General features: G+C 41.0%; 2 protein-coding genes across 4 annotated transcripts in view; both read left to right on the top strand.

Annotated features, from left to right (window-relative positions):
- The window catches only part of csnk1e (casein kinase 1, epsilon), a 4,205-nt gene extending 83 nt beyond the window's left edge, over positions 1-4,122 (top strand). The window contains exons 1-11 of one of the 2 annotated variants that reach the window (XM_053639795.1): positions 1-208; positions 902-997; positions 1,098-1,208; positions 1,313-1,461; positions 1,601-1,829; positions 1,928-2,098; positions 2,266-2,414; positions 2,507-2,708; positions 2,823-2,959; positions 3,081-3,149; positions 3,242-4,122. The exon at positions 1-208 is cut by the window's left edge and continues 83 nt beyond it. In XM_053639795.1, the coding sequence (XP_053495770.1) occupies positions 922-997; positions 1,098-1,208; positions 1,313-1,461; positions 1,601-1,829; positions 1,928-2,098; positions 2,266-2,414; positions 2,507-2,708; positions 2,823-2,959; positions 3,081-3,113 (1,257 nt within the window). In that variant the 5' untranslated portion in view covers positions 1-208; positions 902-921 and the 3' untranslated portion in view covers positions 3,114-3,149; positions 3,242-4,122. Of the gene's footprint in view, positions 209-735; positions 998-1,097; positions 1,209-1,312; positions 1,462-1,600; positions 1,830-1,927; positions 2,099-2,265; positions 2,415-2,506; positions 2,709-2,822 lie in introns of those variants that run through there. The other variant, XM_053639794.1, reaches the window with a different exon arrangement.
- Positions 4,123-4,322: 200 nt separating this feature from the next.
- On the top strand, positions 4,323-20,727 carry tmem184ba (transmembrane protein 184ba). Of its 2 annotated transcripts, XM_053639739.1 has the most exons (10): positions 4,323-4,852; positions 8,273-8,506; positions 9,512-9,677; positions 16,279-16,369; positions 16,541-16,616; positions 16,746-16,837; positions 17,355-17,524; positions 17,630-17,824; positions 18,200-18,226; positions 18,385-20,727. In XM_053639739.1, the coding sequence occupies exons 1-10, from the start codon at positions 4,844-4,846 to the stop codon at positions 18,612-18,614; spliced, it is 1,290 nt and encodes a 429-aa protein (XP_053495714.1). In that variant the 5' UTR covers positions 4,323-4,843; the 3' UTR covers positions 18,615-20,727. The 2 variants fall into 2 exon arrangements, with proteins under 2 accessions (XP_053495714.1, XP_053495715.1); XM_053639740.1 differs by lacking the exon at positions 18,200-18,226 and having other exon boundaries at positions 4,325-4,852.
- Positions 20,728-20,763: the final 36 nt, after the last annotated feature.

The following is a 20,763-nucleotide window of genomic DNA, read 5'->3' as shown; positions in this document are numbered from 1 at the left end:
ACAAGGGGAGGGTGGTAGCTTTGCTAACGCAAGTAGGTCAGCCTGAGCGCTAGAAATCGAGGATTTGGGAATTCCTACCGAAAGAGCATCGTTTTCTACTCTGCGTCTGGAATGAGACTCGAGAAACGGCTCGTGCTGCCTTCGCTGTCCAGGGTCCTGCCTCGCGAAGCCCTCCGCCTGCGCCGCTTTGTCCTCGCGCTCGGATCAGGTAGGGTGGGACTCATATAAGGTCAAAGCGGGACTTGTGTGTGTGTGTAGCATGATGGTTTCTTATGCTTACGCTGGAGGATGGAAGCTGTGACCACTGCGCGCTATGCGGTTGCTCCGGAGTCATGATCTCTACAGGGTGCGGCTGCAACCAAATCCGACGCGAGCCGTCGTTTTCCTCTCCATCGTGGCCTGCTGCGCTCTCTCTCTCTCTCTCTCTCTCTCTAGATTTATGAATGCATGCCAGCGATGATATGGATGAACGTAGATCTTAAAATCGGAACCTTCGTTTTCACGGCCTCGGTCTTGTTAACCATGAGCTTTAAGTGCATATATATTTATATATATTTATATATATATAATAGCATTGCTGGTATTGCCTACACTAGATCAAATGATTCTCATTGCAAGTACTAGCTATAAGACCTGCCATCAATCCTGACCATCAATCAAAGTCAGGTATGCTTTATTGTACTGGAGAGCTCCCAGTGCATGCTAGCAATTCATGTGTTCCTCTGAAAGAACAGGTTCGGGTCAGTTGGCACAGCTAGTGGTTTGTGTACAGAATAGTGTACTCGCCATCAAGAGCAAATCTGTTTTGTAATCCGTCTCCGCATGCTATAGTGTGTGTGGATGCTTGCTAGTAAATCTCTATAAGGGATGTGGCACAAATTATTTTTTTGATCATTCCCAGGCAACTTTTAGAACAAAGTCATGGAGCTGCGTGTTGGAAATAAATACCGCCTTGGGCGGAAGATCGGAAGTGGCTCTTTTGGGGACATCTATCTCGGTGAGTAGCTCATTTGAATGTGTTGATAGCAGATGCTCTTCCCCTTCAATGAGTAGGTCTATAAGACTGAGTACTGAGTGTGGCCCATCAATATTTGCAGGTGCAAATATTACATCAGGAGAGGAGGTTGCCATCAAACTAGAAAGTGTGAAGACTAAACATCCCCAGCTTCATATAGAGAGCAAATTCTACAAGATGATGCAGGGAGGAGGTGAAGCTGGAAACATCCTGATTGCATTTCTTTTTATAAGGATGTCTAAAGAAATGAATGATGACTAAGTTTATTTAAGTTCATTTTTCTATCTGTATCTGTAGTGGGAATTCCATCCATAAAGTGGTGTGGTGCTGAGGGTGACTACAATGTGATGGTGATGGAGCTCTTGGGTCCAAGTCTGGAAGACCTCTTCAACTTCTGCTCAAGGAAATTCAGCCTTAAGACTGTGCTGTTACTTGCAGACCAGATGGTAACGGGATATCCTCAATGCTCAGAACATCACTTTCATTTTCTGTTTAGGTTTCTATTATACTGTGATAAACTGCCTTTAAAGACTGTTAAAAAAATTCTTGGTTATATACTGTCAGTGGTCTTCACTTCCTTTGTAGATCAGCCGCATCGAGTACATCCACTCAAAGAACTTCATTCACAGAGACATCAAACCTGACAACTTTTTAATGGGGCTTGGCAAAAAGGGCAACCTTGTCTACATCATAGACTTTGGCTTGGCCAAGAAGTACCGTGATGCTCGAACGCATCAGCACATTCCCTACCGGGAGAATAAAAACCTGACTGGCACCGCTCGCTATGCCTCCATTAACACACATCTGGGCATTGGTAAGAGGGGAACAGGCTGTGTGGTGGATACAGCACTACAGACATGGGTTGTTGCTTGGGGCTGTTGTGTTCACTACGTGTCTTATCTGTTCCCATAGAGCAGTCTCGGCGGGATGACCTGGAGTCTCTTGGCTATGTGCTCATGTACTTTAATTTGGGCTCGCTGCCTTGGCAGGGTCTTAAAGCTGCCACGAAACGGCAGAAGTATGAACGGATTAGTGAGAAGAAGATGTCAACCCCTATTGAAGTGCTTTGCAAGGGCTATCCATGTGAGTAGAGGACCAGCAACTGAATTATATATGATTTCCTGCTACAGGTTTTCTTTACTTTCTTTGTGATGATGTCTTTCCTTGTATGAGTTCGTGCGAGTTCATCTCCTCCTGTTACTGTCGTTCTCCTAATCGTCATTATTCTTTTCCTTTACCTCTGTCTGCAGCTGAATTCTCCACATACATGAACTTCTGCCGCTCACTGCGATTTGATGACAAACCTGATTACTCCTATCTGAGACAACTGTTCAGAAATCTGTTCCACAGACAGGGTTTCTCTTACGACTATGTGTTTGACTGGAACATGTTGAAATTTGTATGTTCTTCTCCTTGCCTACTACATTAGAAATAACTTTTACTTTAGGCAGTTGCTGTTGATTCCCATATGTTTGCCTGTGGCTACTACAGGGATCCAGTAGGACAGCAGAAGAGAAAGAGAAGGAGCAAAGAGGAGGAGAGGGGGAGGAAAGAGATGAGAGGCCCGGTGGAGGACCTCAGGGCTCTGCTGCACGTGCACTGCCCTCTGGCCCAAACCTTCCAGCGCCTAACAGAGTCCGCAACGGTCCAGACCCAGCTGGCTCAGCACCTGGCCCACGGGTTCCACAGTCTGGTGAGCTCTGATATTCACAAGAGTTGGTTAAAACATTCTTTCTACTTTAAGAAGTATGTCTAGAGTAGATGATCTGGCTTACAGTGATGTGTGACGTGACATGTTCTTTCTCAGGGAATGCATCTCCCAGAGCAGGTCGAGGAGCTGAGCGAGAGAGGAGAGTGTGCCTGCGTCTCCATCGGGGGGCTCCTGCCAATGCGTCCCCTGATCTCCCACTGCGTCATGATCAGATCCGCATCACCCCCCCACAGGTACACACACCTGGGCTGCTGTATTTGTCTTTGCACTGCTGTGCACATCTTAAGCTTTTTTTTTCTAGTTACTTCTCTTTCACTGTCTCTCATATGTTGCCGTATATTCTTTCTTCCTCAGGTCAGTGTGCCATTTGAGCACATGGGAAAATGAGCTTGACAAGTTCTGTTATTTATTATTTTTCAGGAGGTAATTATTTTTTTACTATTACATTTGCACTGTAAACTAAAGAAGAGTTTTCAGTTTACTTAAAATGTACTGTTATGTCTTTAATTCAATAGGATTTCAACAAACAACTCCCCTAAGGCATTTGTATTCATCTTTCTATATAAGTCAGTTGTGCAGAGAAACAGAAGTTGGGGAGAAGGTCAGTAAACACCCTGCTGCATTGGACAAAAGGGTCACAACACGACTCCTCTGAAGTGCTGAAGTTTCCTGGGTATTTAGACGACGAGGCACAATTGATGAAGAGGCGTGATTCAACTACGGACATTTGGATCACACGTTTCAGACATAATTAATGGAAATAAGGACTTTTGCCCACAACTTGACTGTTGTTCCTGTTGGTCCGACATACAGATATTGGGAAACATGGAATAACTTCTTAGATTGTAATGTTAAAATTGATTGTTTATTAAGTGTGAGTCCAAATAAATGTATCGCTTGCACACTCACTTTAACTGCAAACAAAGGTGTTATATGTTGTCATACATGCCGATGTATTTGGTATAGTGAAAAACATCTCTTTTTTTTATGTTTGAACATATATCAACATTGATATCAAATTTTAATGTTTGCTAAATTAGAAGAAAATTGGACTAATTGCAAAATGAGACACTAAAGAAATTTTCTGTACTTGCATAGCATGGACAACACTGAAATTGACCTAGATGTGATCCAGGCCAGAAGTTTCTGTCAGCCAAGCTAAAATCTTAATAACGACTCAAGCATTACTGCTGGTCTATGTATGTCAATTCCATAGAATCCCATGGCATATATAACAAGATTTAATCTAGAGAATTCTGTACTGGCATGTTTAGCCATGGTACCCTGATTTATAAATAAACGAATATGTCCAATAAATATCACAGACTACGTGAACGTGAGTTGCTCTGAAAAAGGTATTCGATTCAATTATTGTATTGATAAAGACACTTAGTCAGGCCACAATAAAGACTTTTATGTTGAAGAGTGGTGAAGGGTTCAACCATTTTGAAAAAGTACAGACGGCATCCAGTGTTGCCAGATTGGTCAGGATTTCACTATTTCAGCTTTTTGTTTGGATTGTGCCTGAAAATTTGCATGAACAGAGCATAATTTGGTTTAGTTTAAAACATTTAAGGAAAAAACGTTCTTTATTAATTTCCAATCTGAAGTAATCGTTGCCATGGTTATATTTTATGTGAAATATTTGGAGTGCTGTTAATGTTTAAAATGATCCCAATCCGGCAACCCTGTAAGTTTCGACGCAGGTTCTCCGGCTTCAGCTCACTGCCACTTCAGCTCTTTATCTCGGTTCAGCCGTGATAATCCTCACCACAGCGCTGCTCTTATTACTGCGCTTTAAACGCGCTTATAGTCCAGAACCGTTACCACCGGAAAATAGTACTAAATCCTGCTGTGTGTTAGTTTAAAAGTTGTGTGTCGTGTTTCTTCATGGCGGTGTGGACAGTTCGGTAGGTTAGTTAGTTAGATATATATTTAGTGAGTTGGTCAGTCAGTCAGTTAGTTAGTTAGTTAATTATCCTGAGCCGCTGTAGCCGAGTTTTGCCTCAGTGTCGGTGTACTCGGGGAAGATAAACATGGATGACGGTCCACGGTGATGGCTTTGAGGAGTTTAGGCCCTGTCTGATCTGCTGGCTCTTTGTTTTAAAACAGCATTCATGCATTTGGTAAGTGTGTGTGTGTTTATATGTTTGTGTTTTAAATCTATTAATAATGTTTCGCAGTTGGTGTTGACTTATAGATCCGTTATTGTTTCCTAACAGAGACAAAATGAAGGTTTATAGCTTTGTAGCTGGAACACTCTTAATGAGTGGTGCTCTCTGTCTTTCGTCATTATTTGTAATTTAACAGCTGCTTATAAAGATAGTTTTTTAATATTTCTCTATGCTAGATAGCTTTGTTGTAGATGTGAATGTTAATGCCACATAGTGAAGTCTGTTTTGCAACTCAATAAAAGAATGTTGAATCTGGTTTGAGAGGATTCATGCCTTCTGCTAAAGTATTCTAGTATCTGTTCAAATCCATCGATTTAGCCACTCTGGATGGACATTTGTTTATTAAATGTTTACATATTTAGTGAAGAAATACCACGCGAGCAGCTCAGTGTGATTTCACAAGATGTTAATGTGTTAGAGACTCGGTTTCTTCGTGTATCCGTGAACACCTGAGCTGTGTTAATTCACCGACTGTTGGTTTTGATGCTCTCATTGCGATTTTTCCATGAATTCTCTCTCGCCCTCTCTCTGTGTGTGTGAAATTTTGCGTCACTAAATTGCAAGCGGACGTGTCGCCCTAAATTGCGCGCGTGACGCTCCGTAGAGAAGCGCTCAGATTTGCGTGATGACGTATTAAAATATGAACCGTCGCTATGTGAACTGCTCCTGCCCACCGTAGTCCCATTTTAAGGCCCCGCCCACTTCCGGTCACCAGTCCAGTCAGCCAGTCCCTTATTTATTTATTATTAATTCAAGAACATTATAAACAAACAGATTATACAAACACCTTCAGGAGAGCATTAAGAAGCATTCAACAAAACATTTGTATGTGCAACCAGAGGAAGAAGTGAGAATAATCATGTACATACGGCACACATGAAGAGGATATACATATGTTTATACATATACATGCATGCATACATATAAAAGAAAATAAGTTTAAAAAAGAAAACTAGAAGTTTTATCAGTCAGTCCAATTTAAACCAGCATTTTGTCAGCATATGACTGCGTTGGCTGCGTCTGAATATCCCTACAACACAGTAGGTGAAAAGCAGTACACCAAAGGAGTAGTATGCCCGAATTCTCAGTATTCACAAAACAGTAGGTGAGAAATACCCGGATGACCTACTGCTTCCACCTCGATGCTGCAGTATTAAACTACTGGACACTGCGCTGTCCCATAATGCAACGAGGCTGATGCGGAAGAACTGTCAGAATCCGTGCCGCGTAGTACGTCCAGATTGTATTCATGTTGAGCACTTTTACTCATCAGTATGTACTGTATCAAGGGCCAAGTAGTAGGTGCTGTCACGGTATAAGTGGTGAACATGAATAAAATGCACAGAAACTCCTCACTGAAAGTAACCTGAGCTCAGGATCGTACCGTAGACCTTGAAGCTGTTAGGTGTCAGTGTTGCCCCCTGCATCACTGTGGAAGTTCATCTTTAGCCTCATTGTAAAACATCACATGAGATAATCACTATAAAACCATAAAACATTTAAAGAACCATAATAAAAAAAAACATGGAAGACGCCATAAAAAAAAAAAAGAGGTTGACCATCGACACCTTTGAAAACTTAGGAAGTTAAAGTATTTCATATATTTCTAGTTACAGTATGCACCGATCAGTCATAACATTAAATCCACTGACAGGTGACGTGAATAACATTGATTATCTCATTACAGTGTCACCTGTCAAGGGGTGAGATATATTAGGCAGCAAGGGAACAGACAGTTGTTGAAGTTGATGTGTTGGAAGCAGGAAAAATGGGCACGCGTAAGGATCTGAGCCACTTTGACAAGGGCCAAATTGTGATTGCTAGATTACTGGGTCAGAGAATCTTCAAAATGGGAAGGTCCTAGTATGCAGTGGTTGGTACCTACCAAAAGTGGTCCAAGGAAGGAGAACCAGTGAACTGGCAACAGGGTCATGGGCACTCAAGAAGAGCTACTGTGGCACAAATTTCTGAAAAGGTTAATGCTGGCTATGATAGAAAGGTGTCAGAACTCACAGAACGTCACAGCTTGCTGTGTATGGGGCTGCGTAGATGCAGAACACTCAGAGTGCCCATATTGAGCCCTGTCCAACACTGAAAGCACCTACAATGGGCATGTGCGCATCAGAACTGGACCATGGAACAATGGAAGAAGGTGGCCTGATCTGATGAATCATATTTTACATGTAGGAGGCCGGGTCCGTTTGTGTCACTTACCTGGGGAAGAGATGGCACCAGGATGCACTGTGGGAAGAAGGCCAGCTGGTGGAGGAAGTGTGATGTTCCGGGGAATGTTCTGCTGGGAAACCTTGGGTCCTGGCATTCATGTGGATATTACTTTGACACGTACCACCTACTTAAACATTGTTGCAGACCAAGTACTATACACCCCTTCATAGCAGCAGTATTCCTTAATGGCAGTGGCCTCTTTCAGCAGGATAATGCCCCCTGCCACACTGCAAAAAATGTTCAGGAATGGTCTGAGGAACATGACAAAGAGTTCAAGGTGTTAACTTGCCCTCCAAATTCCCCAGATCTCAATACGATCGAGCATTTGTGGGACGTGCTGGACATACAAGTCTGATCCATGGAGACCCCACCTCGCAACGTAGAGGACTTGAAGGATCTGCTGCTAACGTTTTGGTGTCAGATACCACAGCACAACTTCGGAGGTCTACATGCCGCGACGGGTCTGAGCTGTTTTTCTGGTACAAGCGGGACCTACACGATATTAGGCAGGTGGTTTTAATGTTATGGCTGATCGGTATATATTGCATAAAGGTGTCGCAGAGCTTTGAGGATGATCTGAAAGAACCTTTGTATCCTGAGTCATCTACACGAGGGAAGCATTTCAAGCTTGTAAAGCGGATGAATGGGAGTGACTACAAGATCTCTTGCTATTCTTAATACTTTCTCTAACCTTAAGAAACTGTCTGCTGTTTCTCAGTGACTTATTACGCTCTTCATATCCAGATAACCACAGCATACTATCAATTTGTATAAAATTAACATTTTAGGTAATACCCAATAGCTTTTGACTAACATTAAAACTATGCCCATTCCTGAGTGGTGCACCAGAAAAGTGTTCAGTCTATTATCAGGAAAGTTTGGATCCCAACAATGCCACTGCCAGTCCATGAAAGCAAAACTGGCTCTGCTCTCAGGGATGGCATTATTCTCGCCTTGTTAATCAGAGCGACACTAAGGTATACATTTCCAGTGACGTATAAGATTTATAAGCTACGGTGGTTGGCAACAAGTCTTTCCATGTATTAGGCTAAACTGATATGAGAGCAGTTGGTATAAAATAAAATGTTGGTGTTTTTGAAAGCATAAATATCTGCGTAGATAAATTCTCTTACTGATGCCTTTTAGAGCACCAGGCTCTGGAGACGTGACGTGCCCTTGTCAGAGCGGTTTGGTGAGGCGTCAGTAGCCGCAATGGTTCCAGGATCTCCAGCTACAGTGTCCCCTGCTGGGCCCAACATCTCTTGGCTCCCTGAGGCTCCACTGCTCACCCCTGATCAGCCCATCTTCCTCATGACCACCACAGCACAGGCTGTGTCCGGCTTCTTTGTGTGGACAGCATTGTTGTTTACCTGCCACCAGGTAAAAACCTGTATCAATGCTTAAACTTCAAAAGAAAAAAGTAGAATCTGGTTATATATATATATATATATATATATATATATATATATATATATATATATATATATATATATATATATATATATATATATATAAAATATATAAATCTTTGTGTGATGTTACATTAAAGATTTAGCAACATTTGAATGTGTAGGTCCTAGTATTGTAATGAGGATGCTTGATTGATTGACAGCTAAGTGTATAAGCTTTCATTCATGCAGGACTTTATATAATGGCGTATATAGGATTATTATTACAGCAGGCTGCATGTGTTAGTATTTATCAGCTAGCAGGTTTTGATAAAAGCTGAAAAGTTCAAGTATTGTGTACTTTGTACATGCATACACTGTACAATGCTTCAGTGGATGTTTTTAAAAATGTATTTATTGAAAAGTATTGAGTTAGGGAAGAAAACAATATTCTAAAACACGATGGCTGAACTGCTATGAGTTACCCTGGAAATCCTGCAGTCGTCATTCACAGTCTGAGCTGTTGGGTTTGAATTAACCGCCGTTTTCACATGCACATGTCGTACACCAGCTAGCACGTGTCCTGAAAGAGGTACAGAGAGAGAGACCTTCCCCCAAATAACACACAGCCATGTAAACTAGTTAACATGTAAACTCCGAAGTCTTTCCTTCGTGAACAAAGCTATGACTTTTTAAGCTATGTAGTGTTAGCTCACTACTGTTGCATATTGCAGAAGAAACACAGTTAGACCATTGTATCAGTGATCAGGTCAGCAAATCACAAACATAGTGCTGTGGGATCATAATAAAGCAGAAAACAGCCAACAGTGGGAGAATTTAAGCAATGAGTAACCATCTGTAATCAAGCAGAGTTGAGAAAACAGCTAGTTTATGTCTTAGTGTCCATAGCTTTAAATGTAATAGTGGAACTCATCTCTTTGAAACCAGTCTGATTTGGCTTACTGTACTCTTTCCAACCCCCCCCCCCCCCTTTCAGATCTACATGCACTTGCGTTACTACAATTCTCCAAACGAGCAGAGACACATAGTGCGCATCCTCTTCATCGTTCCCATCTATGCTTTTGACTCCTGGCTCAGCCTTCTCTTCTTCACCAATGATCAGTACTACGTGTATTTCGACACAGTCAGAGACTGCTACGAAGGTAATGTTGCGTTGTGTAAACCATATCGTAAATTGTGATGAGCTTCAAATTCCGTAGAGTGTGTGCAGGTTTCCACAGCTGTTCTGCTCTCAGCCATATCCCTGAGGCCCCGCGTATTTGTTCTCGGTGCACTCGTCTCCTGGGGTTACTTTGGGAGTGCTGCCTGTTGCATAGCAACAGTATTGCACTAGCTTTTATTGAGAAGGTAAAGGGGGGGGGGAAAGCAGCTCATGGATAAACGAGTGGACCTGACCTTTTGATCAACATCAGTCTGCTTCATTATTAGTAGTGTGGCCAGTGAGTGGAAGTTTTTAGAGCCGTGTTTATAAGTCGTTCTCCTGGACTCTCTCTGCCCTGTAGCATGCTCCTCGCTTGCAACACAAGGTGACTCATCCACTAATTAACAAACCCTTCCAGTGTTGGACCAGGTGTGTGAGGAAAAACAGTAAACGGTGTTGGGCTGGAGTCGTCTAGGAGCATAACTGAGAAACACTGGTATAAACATTAGAATTATGAAACCACAAAAAATTATTATATACAGCTCCTGTGACTTAAATGTGATAATCATTTCCTTTTAAATATAGAGACTGATTAAAAAATACAGGTCATATTTAGCAAAGAACTTCTGCAATAAATGATCTGCTCAGAGTCTCCATCCAGTCTGGACAGGACGGTGTTAATTCAGAAAGCTTTCTCGTCTTAGACTAGCATTTATGTGTTCTAGTCCAGGTATGTGAAGGGAGAGGGTGGTATTTGTTAACATTTTGAGTTAGCTTGAAATAAGTCCACCATAATTGCTCACTAATATATTTAACTGGTTTAATAGTGTATGAGGGCCAATGTGAATTTTTAAAAAATGCTTGAAATTAGTTCTAACATCTCTAGTACCTGGCACACCAGTCTTCTCTGTGATGGTAAAGATAATTAGTTTTATGAATGTAGTGTTCTTTATACTTTTTGTTTATTTATTTTTTTTGCCTGTGTTGTTAAAATGGCTTGAGCAATGTGATTGCATGATTAATTCCCCCATGCTGTCACTTGTTGCATGTATTAGCAGAGCAGGGGAGAGGTGCTGAATGGGTGGGTGCGGGGTGTAGCTGCAATGGTGATGTCTGCATCAACAAGCCCTTCAGCTCTTCTGTACTGCAGCTTCACTAAACAGCACCAGCCAACCACATTGAGTAGCTTTGTTCCTGCAGCATTCCTGCTATATATAGAGCAACACTCACCCCCACCCACACACACTCACCAACTGCTCGACAGACCATGAAATATGGACAAATTAAACCCATGAGGAGGGGGTGATGAGTGCCACGGTTTGGTTGCTGCGCGGACGTCCCATATGGCTTTCTGACATGTACGTTATTAGGCTTCATGCAGACGCAGCGAGCTGTATATTATATGCTTGCAGGAACTAGATTAAGCAAGCATTGAGACAGAAGCCATGTTTTAAAGCAACCGTCACAATTAACATGTGCTTTTTAATAAGCTGAATGTGACAAGATCGAAAGTGTGCTTGTTTCACTGTAATCTCAGCTAACAAGCTTGTTAACTTGTTACTCATAATTGCTCATAGTTGTCTTTGTTTTTAAAAATTCAATGAACATTTGACATTTTCTTGTTTGCCAGACCTCTTTATCCAGAGCAACTTGCAAATAAAAATAAACTGTAAGGGTTCATAACCTGAAAAACTGATGCTGGTTTGTAAAAAGGGCTATACTGGTCTCATTGGAAACAGAAAGGATGCATGTGTACATCAGAAATTGAAAGAAGTTCAGAAAACTGAGGAATAATACAAAAAAAGGTCAAATGTAAGTGTAAAGAAAAACAAGTCAAGTGTTATTCTAGATATTGTCTGAAGAGGCAGGTCTTTAGTCTTTTAGGGAAGGAAAGGAGTCATGGTTTGGACTTGAGGGTAAAGTTCTTGCCACCAAGACACTTAAGCAGAGGGATCTCACCTTACAAGCATGCTCAGATCTCAGAGAAGGACATGCCAGAGGTTAAAGACCTGAGCTGGGGTGCAGGTGTGCAGTCCTGAGTCTTATATACAGTGCTGTGAAAAAGTCTTTGCCCCATACTGATTTCTTCTGTTTTTGTGTACATCTCCTACTAAACAGCTTTAGATCTTCAAACGAAATAAAGCATAAAATAAAGGCAACCTGAATAAACACGCTATGCAGTTTTTCAATTTTTTTTTTAAATTGAAGCAAAAAAATTGATCCAGCACCTATCACCAATGTGAAAATCCAATTGCCTCCTTAAACGGAAAATCTGGTTGTGCCACCTTTAACAGCAATAACTGCAACCAAACGCTTCCGATAACTGGAAATCATTTTTTCACTTACTTCTAGGACGTACTCCTATGTTTTGGATCATTCAGTGCGTTTACATGGACAACAATAATCCAATATTAACCCGATTAAGACAATACTCCGATTAAGAAACTACCATGTAAACAGCAATTTTTAATTACCTTAATCCGATTAAGGTCATACTCGACATAAACACAAATCGAAATAAGACGTGGAGTATTCCTGTTTTAGTTGCATTATCGAGGTGTATTACAGACGTGTACACACCTTAATCACATTATTAACGTCGTGTGAGAGTTTTCACCGCATTTTGAGACAGGACGTGATCACACACGGCAGTGCTCAACATTTTACGGCGAACAAGAGAGCACGGCTGCATCCCAAACCACGTACTTGCCTACTATAGGCCTATAGAATACGAAACACATGTATCTCGGCTACTATACAGTAGGTAAGTATGCGGTTTGGGACGCAGCCCACAGTTTCAAGCAGTTGTGTATTTGCACGTACAGCATGACAAATAATTAACGGCACTTGAAACTTTCGTAAAAAAAATTTAAATAAAAACATCCAAAACTGTATACGGTACTATAATGACGACAAATTATATGTTGATACATGAAATTCTGGAGGGAACGTCGGACTGTGCGGCGCGGTGACGTACTGACGTTTGCCGTTAATCTAATTATGTTCTATAACATGTAAAACGGGCACATGAGAGGAGTGTTCTAAAAGTGACTCATGTAAACACCTTAATCACAATATAGGTTTACTCAGAGTAAGGTCAATAATTAGATTACTGCTGTCCATGTAAACGTAGTCATTGTCTTGCAGACTGAACATTCTCTTTTAGGATTTTCTGGTAGAGAGCGGAGTTCATGTTTCCCTCAATTATTGCAAGTTGCCCAGGCCCTGAAGCAGAAAAGCATCCCCACACCATCACAATTCCTCCACCATGCTTGACTGTAGGTATGATGTTCTTTTTGTGGTATTCGGTGTTTGGTTTACGCTGGATGTAACGGACCCCTGTCTTCCAAACAGTTCCACTTTCGACACATCAATCCACAGAACATCCTCAAACCTTTTGGCAGAATCATCAAGGTGTGTTTTGGTGAAATTCAGACAAGCCTTAATAATGTTCTGGGTTATCAGTGGTTTTCACCTCACCACTCTTTCATGGATGCCATTTTTGCCCAGTGTCCTTCTGATAGTGGAGCCATGAACAGTGACGTTTATTGATGCAAGAGAGGCCAATACTTCCTTTGGTGTTGTGCTTGGCTCTTTTGTGACTTACTGGATGAGTCGTTGCTGTGTACTTGGAGGATTTTTGGTAGGTCGGCCACTTCTGGGAAGGTTCACTACAGCCGCATTTCCACCGAAATTACCCGGAACAGTTTGTCCCAGGAACTTTTTTCAAGGGACTATTCGGTTCCTCCAGATCATTTCGTCTGCATTTCCATCGCGGTCTGAAGTACCGTGAAGATTAGGCAAATTAGTCCGGTTAAGTATTACTGCGCCCGACTGCTCCTTCCAGTCCAGGATTAATTTTCTTGTAGTAGTGTTTTAATTTCTTCAGCTTCTCTCTTCACTGTTTTCCTGTGTGAACAATACCCAGCTCGCGTGACCAACTTGATATTTTTTAAGTATACTTTTTCAATGCAGGTCACCGTTTCCAGTTCCCGCTGTAATTCGTCCTCGGCTTAAATATTTAATAAGGCCTGAACTTTGACGACGGTCCATCGGTCGTTGTGTTGATTCGAATCGTAGTTAGCACTGATGGTTTGTGAAGTTGGCCTTCTTGCTTGTGTTGGAGCAGCGCCGTAGGCCGTGGCTGAATCCCAAATAACCTTGTTCCCTACAGAGGGGCCCTACACTAAGTCGACAGTAATTCTTCTTGTAGCCTACTTAGTGCACTTTATGATCAATAGGAGGTTATTTAGGGTTCAGCCTGAGTTTTTGCCAGTATAGTGGAGGGCACAATGCGGTGAGCAGAGCTGAAATGGCTCACAGCTTCTCGGGTTAATGTACATGAACTCCTGTGGCTTGCTTATGTGGTTTCTTAAGTTTATATTGACAATACGGTTTGTAAAAATTTGCCTATTTGATTAAAACGGTAAGAGCATCTTTTAAATTCAAGCCAGATATTTATTTGAGTCATGTAGCATGGTTTGCTTTAGCTCGCATGGTGATTGGGCCTCTTGTGTACGCATTCCAGCAGACTTTTAAAAATGGTGTTGAAATAAAATGCTGCGTGTACTCAACCAATCAGCATGTTCAGTGCCCAAGTCCCCCCCCCCCCCCCCCCAAAGTTCCTGAACTTTGGAAAAGTACCACCTCCCAAGTAGGGACTTTCCAAGGGGGAAATATTTTACCCAGAACATAATTTAGACCCTGGTCCCTTCGGTGGAAACACACCGAGTACCTCCAAAAGTCCATAGTTCCTGGGGAAAGTTCCTGCTTACTGTGCCATTTGGCGATAATGGCTCTCACTCTGGTCCTTTGCCATCCCAGAGCCTTTGAAATAGCTTTGTAACCCTTCCCAGACTGATGTATTTCAATCACCTTATTCCTAATCATTTCTGGAATTTCTTTCAACTTTGGCATAGTGTGTTACTGGGTAAGACCTTTTAACCAACTTCATGCTGTTGAAAAAGTTCTATTTAAGTGTTGATTTTAGGGATGCATCGATCCGATACGGTGCTCATGAACAGGCGCTCATACTCGTAAAAATGTTTCAATACCAAAAACCGATACCACACAATGTAGTGTATGTACAGCAGTCATTGCCGCCCAAAGAAACAGCAGCAGCAGAGCACAAAATGTCCGTGGTTTGGAGGTGCTTCAAGATTACTGACACAAATCAAAGCGTAGCAGACTGCAAAGCTGTCTTCAAATCATCTGTCTCACTGTACTCGCTGTGTAACTAAAAATACTGGTATCGGTGAGTACTACAGCAAAAGTATCGGTACGTGTACTCTGTCTTAAAAATCTGGAATCGATACATCTCTAGTTGATTTGATTGTACAGGGTTTGCAGTAATCAGGCCTGGTTGTGTCTAGTCCAGCTGAAGCCAATCATGAATGCGGTTTCCTAAATTTGGGGAATTAGTAACTATGGGGGCAACTAGATTTTCACACAGGCCCAGTTGGTGTTGGATAACTTTTTTTGCTTCAATAAATAACCTTATCATTTAAAAACTGTATTTTGTCTTTACTCAGGTTGCCAAGTTACATCTAGAGAGTTGTAATACTCAAGCCTGGAAATCACTGAAGATTGTATGAGAGTTTGAACAGTTTGTGTGTTCAGGAATGTTCAGGTTCTTCTGAAGCTGTGAAAGACAGATCTGCAGGCTCGGGCATGTTATGTGGTGATGAGATCATATGAACACTTCTAAGAATCTTGGTGTGATTTTAATATGCAGTGTGTAGCAGGTGGACTGTGAGGAGGTCAGTGTTGATTGAGAGACCTCTTTATTTTTTTAAAATAATTCCTTGCATATCAAACATGCAATGGACTTGATTCCAGACTGTTGAATGGATTATACAAGTTTACTGCCGTTCACGATTGGATTAACACTTTTACGTAATGACTGTGTTTGTGTACTCAAAAATACAGTGTTGGCTTGTTATTCAGCATATGAGAGATTTATTCAGGAAGAATACTAAAATTTGTATGTTTTTAAAATATGATGATCCAACAATTATATGCAAACTTGCCTTTTTCCTATTGTGGTCAGTAGAAGTACAGTATTTAGTACATATAGACAGATGATTTAAATTAACTATGACCTTTAGCAACACACAGAGCAATCTATGAACTCCTGACTTATAAACGTATAAAATTCCACTTCCTAGTTCAAAACCGTTACTACAGTGCTGACATGGCAGACGATCATTTTCAGGAATATAACTTTTGACTTAAAAAAAAAAAAAATGAAAGCTTGTCAGTGAAAATGGAAAAAGAAGAAGAGATGTCGATCCAGCGGGAGCACGTTGAATGGGAATGTACAAGTCAATGTGAGCTAGCTAACCAACGTGCTCTAAAGTGCATGTGGTTTCTTTGGGATCTGTTTCCACTAGTGGAGCAAAAGTAAAAAACACTTGGCCATATTGTGTCTTGAAATGTCACTTGTGCGATATTGTTTCATTATAAGCCTAAATGGTAATTATATGCTTGTATAATCATTATTCTGATTGTATAATACTTATAATATCAAATTCAATGTTTAATTTAGTATGCACTTAGATCAACGTCTTTCGTCTCTTTCATTGTTTTTGGTTCTTCTGCAGCGTTTGTGATCTACAACTTTCTGAGCCTTTGTTACGAGTACCTGGGAGGTGAGAGTGCCATCATGTCTGAGATCAGAGGGAAACCCATCGAGTGAGTCCTGTAGTCTTTCTGACAATATTATTTCTCATCAACTAGTGTTATGGAATAAAATTGACAGCTATACAATATGTCTGCAACACAAGGGTTTTTTTTTTCTCCATCCTTCTAATATGTAAATTGTGGGGTTTTTTTGTGGTTTTTTTTTTTGTGCACCGGGTGAAGGTCCAGCTGTGTCTATGGGACTTGCTGCCTTTGGGGCAGGACATATACTATTGGCTTCCTCAGATTCTGTAAGCAGGTAAGAATGAAGAACTTATTCTCCTTACTAAAGTGTTTAATAAAAAAATGTTTTCCCAATATTTCTTTGTTAAATGTAAAATGACACTTCCAGTCCACTGTACCTTGACCTTTTTTTTTTCCTCCACAGGCCACACTTCAATTCTGTGTGGTGAAGCCCCTGATGGCAGCGGTCACGGTCATCCTGCAGGCCTATGGAAAATATCGTGATGGAGACTTCAAGTACGTGTTCCTCTTCACATACTGTAATGTTAAACAAGAGAAAGTAGGGTCGATTAGTAAATCCTTTTTTAATCATGAATGTAATTTTTGCAATCTTCAATTAATTGAAGACGGTTCACTGCTTTATCAATGAACTTGGCTAAAGTGAGCTAAACGTTAGTTATTTTATCTAAGTTTTACATCCTTCAGACCCCAAACATGAGCTCCCCATTTTTCCCCAAGTTTTAATTGTCTCTGGTTAAATCAATTGAATATAAATGAATACGATTAATTTGACTTTATTTTGATGTATACATTTAAAGTAATAAAGACTTATACGATATGAAAGAAATGCTTGTTTTTTGTCAACCTTAAAATCATTTAAAAAAATGTCATTCAGAAGTGACAGAAAAATTGCGGTAAATAATAATAGTAGCAATACTGAATAAATATATTGTCCTTTAACATATTAACAATTATCACAGTTATTATCTTGAATAAAGTGTTTGGTTGCCTGGCTCACTTTCTTTTGTAACAGTGTGGCCAGTGGGTATCTGTACGTGACCATCATCTACAATGTCTCAGTCAGCCTGTCCCTGTACGCTCTCTTCCTCTTCTACTTCGCCACCCGAGACCTGCTCAGCCCCTACAGCCCCGTGCTCAAATTTTTCATGGTTAAATCAGTCATCTTTCTTTCCTTTTGGCAAGGTGAGTCCCCCTTTTTTTTCCCTCCTGATGTGTGTTCTCATTGAAGACCGCAGTTGATGGAAACAGAGTAACAACCGAGGCATCATATGAACAATATCTTTTCAGGTATGCTGCTGGCCATCCTCGAGAAATGCGGTGCGATTCCAAAGATCAGCTCTGCCGAGGTGTCTGTTGGTGAGGGCACTGTAGCAGCTGGCTATCAGAACTTCATTATCTGCATTGAGATGTTCTTTGCTGCTGTGGCCCTGCGCCATGCCTTCACATATAAAGTGTACATGGACAAGAGGCTGGACTCGCATGGTGAGGCACCTCACCGCATCTTGTATTCATGAACAAGCAGCTGATGGTTGTTATATTTATTAGCATGCTCTTTTTGTGCCTTTTGTCATTGTTTCTGGATTAGACAACTTCAATCCAGGCTTCTTATTAAGGAATTATAATGACTTCTTTCTCCTGGTTCACTTACTCTTTCCTCCTATCTCATGTCTTTTCCTCCCATTTTATGTTCCACCCCCATGTTTACCCATGCACTCGTACCTCCTTCATCAAACATGCTTTTATCACCTTATTGTATTCCTGCTTGCCTCCCTACTGTCAAACTCATCCTCTTCACCTTCCCACATTCTCTTTGGTTTTCTCTTCAATCTCTCCTCCCTTTCCTCATGCTGCCTAAAGGCCCTCTTCCAACATATGGACAGTACGGTAGGCCACACACTTGCTCTTTTTCCTTAAACGCCTAAGGCATTTATAAAAAGATGTTCACTTTTACATTTATACATGTGGAATTACATTGAAACTAATGAGATGTTATGTTTTTGAGCCTCTGTGTTAAAATTGGTTTTCCCTTCTGTCTCTCCCAGGCCGCTCGGCTCCTATGAAAAGCATCTCGAGCAGTCTGAAGGAGACCATAAACCCTGGGGACATGGTCCAGGATGCCATTCACAACTTCTCTCCAGCGTATCAGCAGTACACTCAGCAGTCCACTCTGGAACAAGGGGTCAAAGCCGCACCCCTCTCCCGTAGCCATAGCTCTATAAGCGCGCGGGACACTGAGAAAACCCTCTTGCTCAGCTCTGATGATGAGTTTTAGCCCCAGTGTAGACTCTTGCAAACATCCAAATATATGTAGAGTACTCTATATTGTCTCTAGGATAGATTCTATGCTGCAATGATGTGTACAGGTAGTTGAGCTGTTTTATCTTGGGGACACGTCGTTACAGGACCATGTGACAACTAGTCCAACGATTTTACATGTTGGAGTATTCGAAGTATCGCTGCTTATTGTTTCATTGTTATTGACGTGGTGAAACAACAAATACTTTTGTGGAAGCCTTTTGGTATGTTCTGCCTTCTAAGTGGTTTCTTTTAAAAGTAACCCTTTTTCAGTTATTAAAAGGAAATATTTCGTTGGCTTAAGTGCTTATCAGCATTTTTTCCACGTTTATACTTGACTCGATTTGATTTTTTACTGAAGGCATTTACTTATAGATTGACAGAAAAAAATTAAACTCTGCATACTGAATTTAGGAGGATTTATAATCCAAGTAATGTATTTAAGTGATGATCAATGAGTTTGAGGTTTGTCTTTGTTTCCCCTGTTCAAGCTCAGCTCGGTATAAGATGTTCAGTGTTTACAGTTGATGTAAAAGGGGTTTGAGGGAGTGAGCAGAAAGGGGCTTTACTATCTCACAGCATCTGTTTTGGCAGCTGCATGGAGCACATTGTTGTGATCGATGAATTCGGGACAGAGTGGAGTTGCAGTTAAGAAAGGATCAGTTCATTGGGCTTGATGAGATTACAGATGAAGAGAAATCTGCTGTTGATTTGGGTTTGGCTGTTCAACAGACTGGAACATTAGGTTGTAACTGGGCCATTGTTTGCATGTCAGACATTAACACGTTTTCTTTAGCGTGTGAGATGCTGAGGAACTGGCAGTTCTCTTGGCAGTAAATCCGTTATCTGGGTTAAAAAAACAACCTGCTATAGTTATGCAGTTAAATGCTTAAACTGCAAAATTGTCCAGACTTGCATCCCAAATATTTCCTAATGAGGCAGTAAAGAGGGAAACTATAAATGTTTTATCTTTGTACTTAATTTTCTTTTTGTATGTGTATTATGGCAGTTGACTTGGATCCGACATGAGTAGGCTTACTCGTGGTAAATAGGCCCATTATTTCTTGAGGGCCACTAGAGGGAGGCATCTTGTACAGTATGAGGACCGGCACCTTATCTCACTAGGACATATTAGCTGCTATGGTATGTTTCTAAGGGCCTTCCTGTTCAATCGTTTTCTTCATTTCACTTCTCTTCCCTACAGCCTTCCTGGCATAGACTCGGCTTGTTGTGGATATTGTTATATCTTTAGCTTATCATCTAGCATTAGAGTGACCTTTATGTCTGTCCTGCTCTTTATTTGTGCAATAGAGGCCAGTATAAGTTATCTAGCTACAGCATTTGAGTATGAGTATTTATGGTACCTGCTTTTTAATATGTTCCTTTTTGGTTTGCATTCTTAATAGAGGATTTCTGGAAATATTGATCATTAATGCACTAAACCCAGCCCAGTGTCCTAGAGGGAAAGTGAGGCTTTTGATTAATTTACCCCACTCATTTATTCAGGGGGCATCCAAACATTCTCTACATTCAAATAATTGTAACAGGCTTTCTGTGCTGTAAGGAAGATAATCCCAAAACTGTTTTCGAGGGAGGTGGCATGGTGGTGTAGTGGGTAGTGTTGCCATATCACAGCTCCAGGGGTTCTCGCCCCGTTTGTGTGGGTGGCCTCCAAACTTCCAAAAAAAACTTGCTGGTAGGTGTATTGACTGCTCTAGGCATGAATGAGTGTGTGAATGAATATATGGGTGTGTCCAGCCTTGTGATGGACAGGTGTTTCCCTGCCTTCAGAGGAATCCGGATCCACCTGGCCCCTGACCAGAATAAAGTAGTAACTGAACATGAATGAATGATTTAGAGATAAAATAATTATTGTTGTTACTAGGTATGAAACTATCAAGGCTATCAGGGCCTTTTTGTACTATAGGATCTATTTTAAGCACAGGTAGAGCAATAGCGTGCATGATCAAGCAAATGCTTTGATATTTTTTACATTTTTAATGTGCCATTGTATATTTTCCTGCAAAGATGATGCTTCTATTTTTCCTTGTGATGTCCCTACAAAATAATAAATAAGGATTTTGTCTGTATGACATTTTGAACCGATTTTTTTTTTTTTAAACATT

The sequence above is a fragment of the Ictalurus furcatus genome, chromosome 13 (genome assembly GCF_023375685.1).
Source record: "Ictalurus furcatus strain D&B chromosome 13, Billie_1.0, whole genome shotgun sequence".
In the NCBI taxonomy this organism is placed as follows: domain Eukaryota; kingdom Metazoa; phylum Chordata; class Actinopteri; order Siluriformes; family Ictaluridae; genus Ictalurus; species Ictalurus furcatus.
The sequence above is the reverse complement of the archived record's forward strand: the minus strand, read 5'-3'. Positions and strand labels throughout refer to the sequence as shown.

What these genes read in the sequence shown, in the direction of transcription:
- tmem184ba (XM_053639739.1), top strand. An exon ending in AGTCAGAGACTGCTACGAAG is followed by an intron (nt 9,678 to 16,278) that starts GTAATGTTGCGT and finishes GTTCTTCTGCAG; the next exon opens with CGTTTGTGATCTACAACTTT. An exon ending in TCCTCAGATTCTGTAAGCAG is followed by an intron (nt 16,617 to 16,745) that starts GTAAGAATGAAG and finishes TTTCCTCCACAG; the next exon opens with GCCACACTTCAATTCTGTGT.